This window comes from Schistocerca nitens, chromosome 2, assembly GCF_023898315.1.
Source record: "Schistocerca nitens isolate TAMUIC-IGC-003100 chromosome 2, iqSchNite1.1, whole genome shotgun sequence".
NCBI lineage: Eukaryota > Metazoa > Arthropoda > Insecta > Orthoptera > Acrididae > Schistocerca > Schistocerca nitens.
In genome coordinates this window covers 863076104-863092885 of record NC_064615.1, presented here as the reverse complement: position 1 = coordinate 863092885, position 16782 = coordinate 863076104, and the positions used below count along the sequence as shown (strand labels likewise).

The window sequence follows — 16782 nt, the reverse complement described above, 5'->3', positions numbered from 1 at the left end:
CATCTGAGCCTCTGGTTTAGACCTTCCATTCTGCTCCAAGCCAGACTACCATAATCAGTTCTGGGAATGATGCTGCAAAACAACAGCTCTGCTTTCATCCTGCAGGTGAGGCTAGCTGTCTTCACCAAACAGGCCAGCCACCTGCAGGAAACCAAGGGTGGACTCTGAACCAAGGCAGCAGGCCTACATGAGCCCCAATTAGCTGTTAGGTGGACCCAATACACTCAAAAGCTGCTGGCAGTGTCGCCTCTAAATCTCAGGCAAGAACCCCACCCCCCAGTAGACCAACAGAGTGGACACTGGCTTTCTTTCTCGATCTGCCTGCCATTTTTCTGAGAGGCTATATAATCCACATAACACTGGAGCTCCCAACGACAAGCAATCACACCCTCTGCTCTTCTGTATGGCTGGTACCCACTTTCACGTTTCGCCTAGAGATCTGTGACCCTGCCACTGTTCGCCAGTCACTGTCAGGTAAGTGTCGACTGGCTGGGACATGCAAATCAGAAGGGACAGTAGTATCAGGGATCCTAGGTGAAGCTACTGGCTCCAGAGGTTCAAAGCATTTATCTCAGGTGCCACAATGCCACCACAGCCCAGGCCTGAAGCCTGTCAACCATGGCTAACACAGCTTCCAGCTGTTTGTGGAAATCAACTTTGCCTTCACCAGTCTGGTCACTGGCCATCAGTTTCTCTGCCCCCAGCAGGCCCTTCAGTTGCATGAGTCACCTCAGAACTGGAGGGCCTGCTGTATATGATAACGGCCTTTTCATCAATACAAAATATTAAATAATAAATTGTAAATATTGCAAAATGGACTTTCACAGAAAGATCTGAGTTAAAAACAATCCTGTAACATGTATCCATGCATACAGTTCTGAAGTGTACTTGAATCTGAAAAAGATGACCAACACTTGTGGCTCTGACAGCTGAATCAGGTTATACTGCAGTAGTTGATTTAAAACAGTACTGAAAAGCTTTAAACATGCTTATTATGCAGATACAGTATTTCTTTATGGATACTGAAATGGAAATGCTCTCACTGACCCCTGGAGCATACAGTAAATGTTGCTGGTAAATCTTCCAGGATGTATGGTCGTGGTCCATGACACTTTGCTGTTCACAATGTTTCATCGAGGGCTGCGCTGGACATCTTTGGTGGTGCTAGGCAGTACACCTAATGCACACTGGCGTTCTAGTAACTTGTAGGGCCACCTGCTGACACTGCTAGACCAAGTGAGGTGGTGCACTGGTCAGCACACTGGACTCACATTCAGAAGTTCGACAGTTCAAAATCACATCCAGCCATACAGATTTAGGTTTTCCGTTATTTCCTTAAACCACTGTATGCAAATGCCAGGACTGTTCCTCTGAAAGGGTATGGCTGATCTCTTTCTCCATCCTTGACACAATCCGAGCTTGTTCTCCGTCTCTAATGACCTCCAACTCAAAGGGATGTTAAACTCAATCTTTCTTTCTTCCTTCCTTCCACACTACTAGCTCTTGCTGACTAATTGTTAGGCACTGGAGAGCAACACAAATACTGTGGAAAGAAGACATGGTGAAAATATGATTGGCAGAGATAATCCTTTTTAGAGACAAAACTTAAATGTTGCACTATCTATCAAACACAAAATTTGTCTATCAATTCAATAGCACCACTGTCCATACATCTCTAAGCTTTATGGCTTCTTCTTTAGTGGTATATGGGCCAGGGTGCTACGGAATCGATACATAAGTTTTATCTTTGACAGACAGTTTGGTAATACAGCCCAAAAATTCAGTAGTAACTAAGCAACTGGTCATGAAAGCTTTCTTTGGATGGTGTAAATGTTTTCTTAATCAGAATACCTGAATTCAATGGCATTTTCAGCAAACTTCTGAGACTAGCACCATTTCTCACACACAAATTTATTATGAGTGAGCAAGTGAATAAAATGTGGGCAGCATACAAACCATTCCTCAGTTGGTGGAACGTGGTCCTATGACAAGCACGTAAATCATTTCAACGCGTCTCAGTGCCCCATATACAAAATTATTGTACCAATGAATGCAAACTAGGACTGAATAATGAAATTGTCTTGATAGTTTATTTCTAAGCATGTATTAATTCAATTTTACTAATCACAGAGCCTAAATTCACAATTGATAGCATCATCATCATCTGTAGCTCATATTGGTGGTGTGGTGGAAATCCACATGCTAGTAGGAAACAAATTTCATTTACTTCTCTGTAAATGTGGTTTGCCTTGATGGATGCATACATAACTGCAAAATTTGTCTAACCACAACATCTTTAAAAAGACTGGATTTGCAGCCTTCCTACAAACTGAGTTACCATACTATTGAAGGCAGTTACTTTGGTTATGAGACCAAAAGAATTCTCTTAGCAGGGCAGAGACCATGCTCTTTTTACTAATCACGTAACACAGGATTTAAATTTAACATTATCTGGCAAATTACTTGGTCAATCTCAGTCACCATCAGAATCAACAGGCCTAACCTATCAGATTTTCACCTCAGAAGATAGATGAAAATATGAAGCCTAGCAAGATAATACAACACATGCTGAATTAGCCACATTATGAGCAGTTTTACTCTCCAAAGGTAAAGCAGAAGAGATACACATCATGTTGTGGGAAATTCTAAAATTTTTACTGAGACCTTAGGTGGAATTTTTCCAAATTTTGTCATAACCCACTCACATACTCTAGCCCCAATGAGTTATTTACAGCTCTTGGCCATTTTTGTGAGGTTTATTTCATATTTAACATTAAGTTAGCTGAAAGTCTACACTCACTGAAAGTTTGATACATAATCATATGAAATTTTAAACTTGTACCATTACATTACAGCTATTTACATACTCTGCAGCCACTCGCAAATAGAGTGAGGGGAAAACAACTGTCTATATGCTGCCAAACGAGACCTAATTTTTCTTATCTCATCTCTGTGGCCCTTACACGAAATGTATGCTGATGGTAATAGACTCATTCTGCAGTCAGCTTCAACTATGGTTCTCAAAATTTTCTCAACAGTGTTTGTTGAAAAGAAGGTTGCCTTCCCTCCAGAGATTTTCATTTGAGTTCCCAAAGCATCTCCATAATATTCATATGGTGATCAAACCTACCGTTAACAAATCTAGCAGCTCATCTCTCAATTGCCTTAATGTCCTCCTCCATTCTGACCAGGTAGGGATCCCAAATACTTGAGCAGTACTCAAAAATTAGTCACACTAGTGTTCCATAAGAGGTCTCCTTTACAGATGAACCATACTCTAAAATTATCCCAATAAACTGAATTTGACCATTCACTTTTCTATTACAATCTTTACATGCTCATTCCATTTCATATTGCTTTGCAATGTTACACCTACATATTTATTTGAGGTGGTTGCATAAGTGGCATTCAAACACTACTGTATTGTTTTTCCCACTCATTTGCACTAACCTGCATTTTTCTGCATTCATCACACCACCTAGAAATTTTATCTAAGTCACCTTGTATCCTCCTACAGTTACTCAATGAACACCACAGCATAATTGGCAAACAGACACAGATTGCTGCTCACCCTGTCTGTAAAATCATTTATGTATATAGAGAATAATAGCAGTCCCGTCACACTTCCCTGGGGTACTCCTGACGATACTCTTGTTTCTGATGAACACTCATTGTCGACACAACATACTGGATTCTATTACTTAAGAAGTCTTCAAGTCATTCAAATATCTGGGAACATATCCTGTATACTCACACCTTCATTAAAAGTCTGCAGTGGGCCACCAAGTCAAACACTTCTGGAATCTAGGAATATGGAATCTGCCTGTTGTCCTTCATTCATGCTTCACAGGATGTCATGTGAGAAAGGACAAGCCGAGTTTCGCACGAGTGATGCTTTCTGAAACCTTGCTGATTTGTGTACAGAAACTTTTCTGTCTCAAGGAAATTTATTATATTCAGACTGTGAATATGTTCAAGAACTCTGCAGCAAACTGATGTTAAGGATACTGATCTGTAATTTTTGTGGATCTGTTCTTTTATTCTACTTATACACAGGAGTCACCTGCACTTTTTCCAGTCACTTGGGGCACTGTGATGGGCAACAGATTCATGATAATTGCATACTATGTATGGTGCCAATTCCGCAGAGTAATTTTTGTAAAACCAATCTAGGATTCCATGTGGACCTGGCAACTTATTTATTATCAACTCATTCTGTTGCTTCTCTACACCAGGGTTGCTTATTACTGTGTCCTCCATACAGGAGTCAATGCAATGGTCAAATGATGGTAAGTTTGTACAATCTCCCTGCGCAAATGATTTCTACAGAGAGAATTTTAAAATTTCTTTTTTCCTTACAGTATCTTCTATTGACACACCACACTGGTCAATGAGTGACTGGATAGAAGCCTTCGATCCACTTAGCGATTTTACACAGGAGCAGAATTTTCTCGGATTCTTGGCAAGATCTTTTGCTTATGTATACGGGTGGTAGTAGTTGTGTGATTCATTTGTTATCATTTTACAGATGCAAGGATCCCTACTAACAATTTTCTGTCATTGTTTGCACTGGTTCCTCAAAATTTTCTGATTTGTTATCAAACCACAGTGTGTCTTTTCTATCCATAACTGACTTACTTGGCACTTTTCCCCCAGGGCAAAACTTAAACTCCATTTAAATTTTGCCCATAATTCCTTTTTTGTCCATAAAATTGGAGCTAAATGAAGTTCATTTATTGTCTAAGGGGTATGCTAGCAACTGCTCATCTGCTCTTTCTAGGGAAAAAAACCTTTTCAAGCCTTCTTGACTGATTTATTAACTTCAGTAACCACTGTCACTATCATTATGTCATGACCACTAATCTCTGTTTCTATACTAATACTGTCAATAAGGTCAGGCCCGTTTGTAGCTGTAAGTTCTAAAATATTTTCATTGCATTTAGGCTCTCAAACTAGTTGCTCCGGACAGTGTTGGGAAAATTGTGTTCAAAATTGTTTCACAAGACTGCCTGTCTGCACCACCTGCAAAGCACCTATAGATGTTCCGGTCTATAATCATTAGGATAAAGTCACTTGCATCTAATATTGCATGATCTGAGTAATTGTGCGCTACACAGACTTTCTTTGAACGATTCTAAAACTGTCACGGTGGAATTGTGTGGCTGGTAAAAACATTCAACAATTAACTTGTTTTCACCTACACCTGTTATATGAATCCAGAGAATTTCACAGTCACACTCAAATTTGACCTCAATAGAGACAGTACTTTTGTTGACTGCAGTGAACACACACTATCGTTTTCCTATGGTGTCTAATCCTTTTAATATATATACATTCCATGATTCATTAAATATTTCAGAGCTTTCTACATTTGGTTTCAGCCATCTCTTGGACCTGAGAATCATATGAGCATGACACATTTCCTGAAGAGTAGTAAATTCAGGATCTTTGTTATGAATACACTGACAATTTACTGACAATATTTTGACAGTACAAGTGTCTGTATTCTGAACACAGTTTGATTTCGCTGCATGTTGATTAGCAAGTGTTCATCGGAGTACCTCAAACTACTGCCTAGCCTAAAAAAAACCCATGTGCACTCCAGAAGTACTCTGCTACCTGAGTAACTGCTTTCTTTGGGTAGTAAACACCTTATCTTTATCAAGGGGAGTCCTAAAATTCTTTACTCGATAATGCAGGTCCAGAAATCTGCAGTCAAGACCGTTGCAGAGTTGACAAAGCCTTTGGACGAGACCCTCCACTCAGCTCCAAACCAAAGGAACCCAATCAACTCTGGGAACAATGCTGCAAATTGCAGAGTCCACTTGCACCCCACACATGAGGCCAGCAGACCTCACTTCAGCTGGCTTATGGTATGAACTGAGGATGGCCTCAGAACCCAAGTGACAGGCATCACTGGTGCAACATGGGCCATAACTTGCAGACAGCTGCACCACAACTTGCAGATGACAGCGCCCTGCACTTTCAGTAGCCACAGGGAAGGCGTCCTCCACATACTGACAGACATAATGAGTGCATTGTGGATTTCTTTCCATCCCTGAATGCTGTTTGCTAAAGGGGCTCCATAAGGCACCAGACACTGGAGCTCTCCATAACTAGCAAAGATCCTGCCCCCCATCGTGTGCCTGCTGAGACCCTGCTGAAGGAGTGACCACTTGTCCACGCACAGGGTGAATGGGTATGGTCAGCCTCCACACTGACCCGCGATCCACCATGTCGGGTGCACTGGAAGGTGTCTTAGGTGAAGAGCCCTTAAATGAAATAAGCAGCATTTGAGGTGTCCCATGCGACACACAACATTTTCCATCACCACTATACCCTGAGGCAGCAGCCTGAAGATAATCGAATGTAGCCAAAATAGTCTTCAGTTGTTCAAACTGTGGCTAGCTCCTCCTGCATCTGCACACAACATGCACATTTCCTGTTCATCCCAGCACGACTAACTTAAGACATAAATTATAAAAGCACACAGAGGAACATAATTACCCAACTTGCTGTCCTCCTAATGTGTCACCAATGGAGGCTGATGCCTTACTGAACTGTGTAGCTGGCTGTTCAAAAGGAATGATAACTGTTCTATACACTGCGCAAATATGTACTTCACAGTTTCTAAAACACGAGATTACACCACTTAAGTACAAAGACAAGCATGGACTTTAATAATTAAATTAAGAAGAAAACACAGAAAAAGCTAAATGTAACTTCTACTTTGCTCGGGAATAAGAGGTGACTGCTGGAACCTGACTGGACCCATGCAACTTGGCACTGTATATAACAGGGTGTACATGCGAACAAGGGGGGAAAAAATTCCCAGATTTCCTGGTCAAAAACACATTTTTTCCTTGGTGAAAATACAAATTTCCTAAGTGAAAAAACACATTTTCCCAGTGAAAATATACATTTTCCCATGTGAAAATGCACTTTCTCTGTGTTAAGTGACAGTATACTTTCCCTCAGAACTGTAAAACTTATCAATCATTGAACTGTAAAGGTTTTATACAACAATGTAGAACTTCATGGCCCTTTAGGAAACAAAACCCAGCAAAAAGACAACATGTTTTGGAAAGATCCTTGATGTATGATGCATATTTTAGTATTATGGAAGTATAAATATGAATTCCACCAAGCAAAGTATGTCAGTTTCCGAAGCACTAAAATCTAGATTACAATGCATTTTTGTTGGCCAATCATAGCTCACATCACGTTGTTTCGCCAGCAAATGACAGCAGATATTCAGAGCATAGGACATATGATGTAGTCAGTCAATAGCAACATCACTGTTAACCACCGTGAACACACAAACAGGAAATGTTCATGGTTTAAATTGCTTGTGTTACCCTTTACGTGCCAGAAAATTTTTAAATAGTGACATAAATGTCTGGTCTTCCAGACCCGAAATTTTTCCAAGAGGCTTGTCCTCAAAGTCTTAAGTTTTGAATGAGAGTCAAATGTTCTGTGATTTAAGAAATTAATCGCACATTCTCACACATAACATAATTCATCTTGTGACAAGGAAATTTACTTTGCAAGTAACACTTCTCAAAGCACAATCCTTAATATTTTCATGCAACCTGTTAGAAATAAGTCATTTGCACAGTTGCCAGAGAGTATCAGAAGGCAGGCGTTACTCTGCATGTGCAGCTTCGATGACATAGGAAGCCCAAGCCTGGTGTTTGGTCTGCTCATACACCTTTTTTCGCATTTGTGTTTGGAATTTTTTGTGTAGTAGGGCATCACATGACCACATGCAGGAGTGCAGCATGCTATTCAAAGAGGGCATAAGGAGTTATTGCACTTAGGGCAATTGCTTTATCCTATCCTATCCAGATAAGGAATGCAAAATTAGAAAGCAGGCCTTGGCACAATATTCGTTCCAAAACTAGACTTTACAATAAAAGTATCCTAATATTTTGCTATATGGTGACTTTAACATAGAATGTTTTAAAATTCGTACTCAGCTATACCGTTATGTAGCAGGTTTACATTCACACAGCACTGAAAAAACTAGTAAGATGGAATGAATACAAAATTCCTTGGGAAAAAAACCAGTTGTTTGTGTACACCAGAACTAACAGTAATAAGATTTTCATGACTTTTTCAAATTGTATAAAAATTAACAAGGTTACCTATGAAGCCAAGAAACTGAATAATTCACGCTTTACATCCTATTCCGGGAATACAGTGATAAAACACGGCGTGCTTCCAGTCTATAATTTACTGAAGAATGGCATTCTGTAAATTTAAGATGTAAACAACACAAATTAAGAAATAACATCAAGCCTAGAAGAGGTACCAGAAAAGAGTCATAACATGTCTCATGATCGAAAAACATTGTGTTTCACGGAGAGTAGATATGTAAAATTCTGCTCAAGTTCTTCAGTGTGGTTCTTGGGGAGCCAATTTTGTACTGTATTACCGATATCTCATGTTTGATGACATAATGCCATACAAGCCAGAAGATGAAAATTTGTGCTTGAAATTCAGCAAACAGTTCAAAGTAGCTAATAGTGTGGAATGAAATACTTCATTTCAAATAAATTGACACTCTGAAGGAAAGATGAATAAAAGCCAAATTTCTTTAGCAAACTGACAAAAGTAACTTCACTGTTCTGCAAAGCGATTAATGCTCGATTGAAAATAATTTGGAAATAAAATAAAATCAGAAAACTGAAACATATTTTAGTCTTCTGTAATTATGTGAACATATTTTAATTCATCAGATAGCTTCCAGCCACAGAAATCCATTTTGTTTTCATTTGATGTGAGAGCTGTAAAAGAAGAGAGAACAACAAAACCATGAAACATAAATGTGGATCACATGGAGATTACTCACCACAACAACTCCCAACTTCTCTGTGCATGTGGAATCTGGTACTTTGGACGCATCGGAAAAGTTTTCCGGGTAGCAACTTGCTGCTTGCAGCTACTGCTTGTACATCTAACAGGCACACTTAAGCAGCAAGAAGAGGCACAGTGCTGGTCATGCGCGACTTCAGCTCTGTGCATGCGCATGAGCCCGATGACAATTGCTCCAATGACCCTAATTTAAACAGTTGTGATACCATGCTCATCGAAAGCAGATTGTTGTTACAAAGTATTGCATAGTCTTTGTCCTAAAGACTTTGAAGCATTTTGCTGTTGGCAAAACAGTGCATTTTCTTTGCAACTTAAGTTTTATATTGGAGTTTTTCTCTCATTTATGTTTTATTGCTGCAGTATTATTCTGCAGTTGAGGGCTAAAATAAAATCCTTCATTACAGTATCAGTTCTCACCAGTCAAATTTAACTCAAAACCAACAATGAAAAATTCCTGGAATTCTAAAAAATTCCCAGTTTTTTCCCAGGGTGTATACACCCTGTGTAGGTACTTCATATTTTCTGTTTCTAAATTATTGTTTTACAGCTGCAGTTACAGAAATGGTTACATTTAAATAGCAGTACACACACTACATTGCTCTAACAAGGAGAGATCCCTGCTGGTAGGATAGACTTTTTATAGTCATCTGTATGGTGATGCAGGTTAAGATCCTGGCTAGAGCACCTTTACCATTCATCCTGGTGGGCCCTCATTTACAAGTTACTGATAAAAAGAAAAATTTCAGAATTTTTCATGACTTTCAACAGCATAAAAAATAGTATCACACTGACTGGCTGCATGATGTAATGGATAGGGTAAGGCCTCGTTGTGCAGAAAGTTGTGGCTTCAAATCTCATCAGGTACTTTAAATTTATTTTATTTTATTTTTAAATTTTTATAGAAATTTCTTTCATCATTAGTTTTATTCAATTAACTGGTTTAAATGGAATTTTTCATTTCTATTCCTTTGTCACATCAGTTTAACTTCTCCATATGTGCTCATTTTTCTTCCCATAATTCTTTTTCTGTGTGAAATCTTTGTTGATGTGATTTTAATTACTTTCACATATTAATTTTGATTTAATTTGTTTTGTCTTATCATCCTATTTTTTGACCATGTTATTGCATTCATTATTTCTATTTCTCATTTTACTTGAATGTCATTTAAATTATAATCCTTTCTTCTGTTTAAATTTTCATCTGTGTTCATTTGTTCAAAGTGCAGTAGGAATTCAGGCTATGTTTTAAATGTTCATACAACAATTACCATACAAAAAATGCTCATCTTTAACCAAAAATACCTTTTTACACCACTGCACATTCAATATAAATAGATTATTTTACACAATATTGTGAACAGTATTCACTCTGAAATTTATGTTAACAGTTTCAACCTAAGACAGTTATTTATTCATTCATTCACATATCGTATTCCATAAACTCCATCATGAAGGAGAGACTTCAGATATGCAGAATGAGTCAGGTTACACTAACAGGCAAGAGAAACCACTGCTGACTAGTTCTGTAAAGTTTATTAACAACAAAAAATTGTGACTAGAGCTAATCTACAAAAGCTGATAATTGTGGTAAAATCAAACAAGGGAAAGACCACAATGAAAAGACTGTTAAACATTTCTGCTTTTGACCAAAGTCCTTCTTCCCAAATAGAAAACACATGCATGCGCAATCACGTGCGCCCCCCCCCCCCCCTCCTCACACACACACACACACACACACACACACACACACACACACACACACACAAAAGCATCACATATTCACACAAGTGCAACTCACACAAACATGACCATTATTTCTGTTTCAGAAGAAGCACTTTTTTTTGTCCAAAACTAAATGGTTAGCAGTCTTTTTGACTGTGCCTGTCTGTGTCTCAACAATTCCTCTATGTGGGGAGTAGCAATCTATTTTTCTCATATTGTTGATAATTGTGGTAATTACTTCTTTATTATTTATAAACAGCTACCTTGAAAAAGCTTTCATGGCCTTGCTGCTATTGAACACTACCTCCCCCAACATCCTACAGTCTCCAAACCCCCTACCTCATTACTCATACAAATTACCAATTATATCTTCACACACAACTACTTCTCCTTAGAGAGGAAAATACCCAAACAAATTTGTGGCACAGCCATGGGTACCGATACGGCACTCTCCTATTACCTCTTTTTTATGGGGAGACTTTCCAAGCCTCCAAAATCGGTAACCCCTTGTTTGGTTCAGGTTCACTGATGATATTTTAATGAAATGGACTCAGCGCCAAGACATCTTATCGTCATTCCTCCATAACTTCAACACCTTCTCACCTACCTGCTTCACATGGTCCTCCTCAACCATTACATGCCACCTTCCTGATGTTGAAATCCCTCTCTTTAATGGCTCCATCCACACCAGTGTTCATATTGAAGACACTATCACAACAACAGTACTTGGATTTCGAAAGCTGTCACCCTTTGCACATCAATAAAATCACTTCCATTCAGCTTGGTCACGCAGGGACGGTGTATCAGCAGTGATGAAAATTTCCTGAAGGTCTCATGAGGGCCTTCACAGAGAAGCACTACGCCAAAATCTATTCCCCTTGACATATCTTCACACACCCCTAATCCTCCCACCCCAAGAATCAGCTATAAAGGAGTGCTCCCCCCCCCCCCCCCCCATCACCCACTATCACCCTAGGCTGGAATAACTGAACCGTACCCTTTACTAATGCTTTGACGGTCTATAATCATGTACAGGAAAGAGGGAAATGCTATCCATGATCCTTCCCACACCTCCTGAAGTAGCATTGCATCACCAACCCAACCTACACAACATCCTTGTTCATCTCTATGCCACTTCCACACACACACCCTTGTCACGTAGGTCATAGCCGTGAGGAAGACCCAGCTGCAAGACCTGACTAATACACTCACCCAGTGCTTCCTACTTCAGCCCTTTCACAGGCCAATCCTATGTCATATATATCAAATCTGCTGCAATCATTACAGTATTTCAGTATGATAATCAGCCAGCTGTCCACCAAGATCGATGTCCACTGCCAAACTGTGGCCAAGAACAAAGCTGATCAACTGGTGGCACAACAGGTAGCTGAGAACAACATGTTCAAGTTCAGTGGTTGCTTCACAACTTGTGTCATCTAAACCCTTCTCTCCAGCTTTAGCTTTCCTTAACTGCACTTATTGTGGAGATATGCTTGCAACATATCCTTGGCCCCTGCCTCAGTCTCTGCTAATTCACTGTCCCCACACTCACTAACCATCAGTTTTCCCTCCCTCTGTCACGTTACTCCCTCCCTATCCGCACCAGGTCCAAATATCTACTATCACGTGCCTAGCCTGTGCACCTGCCACTCTTCCCTCCCACATTCCTCTGTAGCAATTCTATTACCTCCCTTTGAGGTGCCAGCTACCCACCCCAACCCCTCTTCCTGCCTCCCCCCCCTCCCCCCCCCTCCCCCCGATACATCTACAGTTAGTTTTCTCAGATCACTTCTCAAATATCGAGCACTTTTGTGTGTCCCTTCATGAACCCCAAATCATTAAAATAATTCAATTGGGCTCACAGTTGCTGAACATTCTTAATGCAGCAATCATAAGTGTAATGAGAATTACAATCCAGAGGAGAAACCTCCAAGTATCTTAAGTCTGTCTGTTAATGTATAACTTAACACATTCCATGTCTCTAAAACACTTACTTTCTCACTTTCTGGCCCTCTCAGCTACATATGTAGGACAAAGGAAGTATAACTGGAAATTTGACTTAAATTTTCATTTAATAAATAAAATACACTTATGGTGGTTGTCATACCAAATTTCTTTTTACAGGCTTTGAATTATTCACTCTTGTTAACCATTCACACATGGAAAACTTTACCTGATGAATTGCTGGCGCTGCATGATTTGTGGGAAGCCAGGTGGTGGCTGCTGGGGACCCATAAATTGGGTTGAAGGCATACGGTTGCGCAACATCTGCGACAGTGCCTGCTTCGATTGGTTCAGAGGCCGTTCAAATCGTGGACCGCCTACTGGAACAGAGTTCACTGTTCACTAGTATCTGCACCTAATTAGTCTTATTAGTGACAATATTTATAAAGCCTTGAACCTGAGACTTTTGCCTTTTGTGGGTTAACACTCTAATGACTGAGTAATATAACTAAGACTCACAACCTGCCCTCACAGCTTTACTTCTTTTAACTTACACATCTTTTCTCCCTGAAGTGTTAGTCCTGCAAGGTGTGCAGGAAAATTATTGTGAAGTTTCGAAGGTAGGGGAAGAAGTATTGGTGGAAGTATAGCTGTGAGGCTGGGGTGTGAGTAATGCTTGGATAGCACAGTTAGTAGAGCACTTGCTGCAAAACGCAAAGGTCTATGGCTTTAGCCCTGGTCCGGTACATAGTATTAATTGCCCAGGAAGTTTCAAAACAACACACACTCAAGTGCAGGGTGAAAATTTATTCTAGAAACTGTTATATTACTGACAAAAATATCAAAAGGTACTGAAAGCACATGTGAAATGGAGTTCACTTTCACAATGTTACTAACACATTATTAAGGAAAGAAATAAGTAAATAAATAAGAATAGTTAACATATTACACACATGAGGATTATTTACTGACCAGCTGTCAAAACAGGATAAACTTAAAAAGACCTAGCAGACAAACAAATTCAAATTGTGCTCATATGTTTAATTTTACCAAGTTAATTCCATCATTAGGAAGAAAAATGAAAACAGAAAGAACTAAAAGGTGCAATACACATATGCTGAAGTGAAGGAAGAGTCACTCCCTACCCAAAACTCAAGAGAGACAAAGTACAGGAAATCATTTGGAAGTGACAGTCTAACTGGTTAGTTATCATTATACAATATGCCACAATAACGACCTCACAACTTTGGGACTGCATAGAAATTTACTGCAGATCTACTTTTGGTGTAATTCATAAGCCAAACATATCAAGTAGTTATTGATGTAGTAGCAAAGCACCATACCAGTGTTATTAAGCATTTGCACCCATTGTTTCGATCACTACATTCACTAGTTTTTCATAAGCCTGTCACAATTGTGAAATGTAAATGTTGTAGGAAAGTTCTCACAGAAAATGTAAATGTTGTAGGAAAGTTCTCGCAGAATACACAAGCCTATGCCCCTACATATAACCAGCTAGACTGACAGTGGCAATGCTGTTTTGTGCAGGTGGGCTGGTTGTGGTGGGGGTAGTGTTGAGTTGGGTGGGTAGAGGGAGAAGATGGGAGGAAGCAGGGAAATGGACTGCCAGTGGGGGGCTAGTGGCTTGGAGGGAGGCCACTTTGCCAGCCAGGAATGCAGAAGAGAGGGTTGGCAGGTATATGGGCTAGTACAATTGTAGTGGCTGGTGGGGAGCAGCACATGCTGAAGTCGATGTGGGGTCGTGAACTGGAAGGGGATAACATGGCAGAGGGAAAGGGAGCTGTTGGCTGGAGGGTGCAGGGCTAGTGGATTACCTCAGATCAAGGCCAGAATGATTACAGGAGCAGAGGATGTGTTGCAAGGATAACTCCCATCTGCGCAGTTCAGAGAAGCTGCTGGTGGTGGGAAGGATTCAGATGGTTCAGGTTGTGAAGCAGTGATGGAAATGAGCATGTTGTATTCAGGTGGATGTTGTACCATTGTGTGGGCAACTTTGTACTTGACAACAGTTTGGCAGTGGCCATTTATCCTGGTGGACAGCTGGTTGGTAGTCATACAACACAAATGGCTGTGCAGAGTTTGCAGCAGAGTTGGTATATGACATGGCTTGCTTTCAGAGGTGGTCCTGCCTCCGATAGGATAGAATAAGCCTGTGATAGGACTGGAGTAGGAGGTACTGGGTGGGTGGGCTGGGCAGACCTTGCACCTTGGTCTGTCGTGAAATGAGGAAAATCTTGCTCAAGATCATTCCCACCCTCCTAAAGTGGTATTCCATTTCCCACCCTTAACGACATCCTAATCCATCCTTGTGCCACTGACAATCTCAATCCCAACCCCTTGTTACAGGGATCATATCCCTGTGGCAGACCTAGGTGCAAGACCTGTCTAATTCACCCATCCACCACCTCCTGTTCCAGTGCTGTTCCGAGCTTATCATACTCCCTCAGAGGACAGACCATATGTGAAAGCAGCCATATCACATACCAAATCGCAAACACAGTGGAGCCTTTTATGTTGGTATGACTACCAACCAGCTGTCCACAAGGGTGAATGCCACCACCGAACTGTTGTCAAAAACAAAGCTGACCATCTGGTGGCACAACATGCAGCTGAGCACAACATGCTCAATCTCCACATCTGCTTCACAGCCCTAGCCAACTCAATTCTTCTCACCACTACCAGCTTCTCTGAACTATGCAGATGGGAGTTACCCTTACAACACATCCTCTGCTGTTATTGTCCTGGCCTCAATCTCAGGTAACCCACTGCCCCTGCACCCTCCACCCAACAGTTTCCCCTTCCTCCATCCTGTCACCCCCTTCCAATTCACGTCCTCATGTTGCCTTCAGCGGTTGCTGCTTCCCACCGACTGCTCCAACTACGCCTGCCACCCCTCCCTTCTGCATTCATAGCCGGTAACCTGGCTTCCCTCTGAGCCACTAGTCACCCACTCCCAGTCCCAGTCCCTCTCCCTCTACCCCAACTGACACTATCCCCACCACACTCAGGCCACCTGCCACAAAACAGCATTGGACTATTAGTCAAGCAGGTACCACATGGGGGCATAGGTGTGTGTGTGTGTGTGTGTGTGTGTGTGTGTGTGTGTGTGTGTGTGTGTGAGAGAGAGAGAGAGAGAGAGAGAGAGAGAGAGAGAGAGAGAGAGAGAGTTTACTCAAGCTTGTCAAATGATAACTCTGAAAGCTGGCAAGTTTTCTTTCTTTTGTGTGTATCTATGGACAACTCAATACTTCTGCTTTTTGGTGAGTGGTCTCCTTTTACCCTAACGTATTTACAACTGTACTATAGATTGTTTTGTAGTACATATAGTAGAGTTCTTCCGAATTACATATTGTTTTGGAATGATGTAATTGTTTTGTTGCAACCACCTGTTACATTCATCATAACAAATCCTTATGGCATCTTCAAGTGTTTAAGTGTCAAATTGTGTTGAGCAAGTACCACTCTTTGGCATGAGACAAGCTAGTGCTTTCAGCTTAAGCTTTATGGATGTATGATAGTGCAAGAACTAAGAAAAACACGTCCATCTTTTGTGATGACTCCAGTTTCCATATAAGACAGAAAGTGAACAGAAACAACTATCGGACTTAAAGCAACGAAATTCCAAGGACTTCTTTGGAACACATTTACATCTACATCTATCCTCTGAAAACCACAGTGAAGTGTATGGCACAGGGTACATCACACTATACCAGTTATTAGGATTTCTTCCTATTCCATTCACTTATGGGGTGTGAGAAGAATGATTGATTGAATGCCTCCGTACATTCAGTAATTATTCTAATCTTATCCTCATGATTCCTATGTGAGCGATACATAGAGGATTTCAGTCTATTCCTAGAGTAAATATTTGAAGCCAGTTCTTGTAACTTTGTTAACAGACTTTCTTGGGATAGTTTACATCTATCTTCAAGAGTCTTCCAGTTCAGTTCCTGCAGTATCTCTATGACACACTCCCATGGATTAAACAAATCTGTGGCCATTCATGCTGCCCTTCTCTGTATACATTCAATATCCCCTGTTAGTCCTGTCTGGTACGAGTCCCACACACTTGAGCAATATTATAAATCTGGTAGCACGATTAATGTGTAAGCAATCTCCTTTGTGAACTGATTGCACTTCTCCAGTATTCTACCATTAAGCCGAAGTCTTACCACCTGCTTTATGCATGACTGAACCTATGTGATCATTCCATTTCAT

At 40.6% G+C, this 16782-nt stretch overlaps 1 protein-coding gene across 1 annotated transcript in view; it reads right to left on the bottom strand.

Moving 5' to 3' along the window:
* LOC126237131 (mediator of RNA polymerase II transcription subunit 12) overlaps positions 1-16782 on the bottom strand; it is a 400411-nt gene that overhangs the window by 51968 nt on the left and 331661 nt on the right. The window contains exon 36 of the mRNA XM_049946952.1: positions 12773-12923. Coding sequence (XP_049802909.1) covers positions 12773-12923 — 151 coding nt within the window. The remainder of the gene's footprint in view (positions 1-12772; positions 12924-16782) is intronic.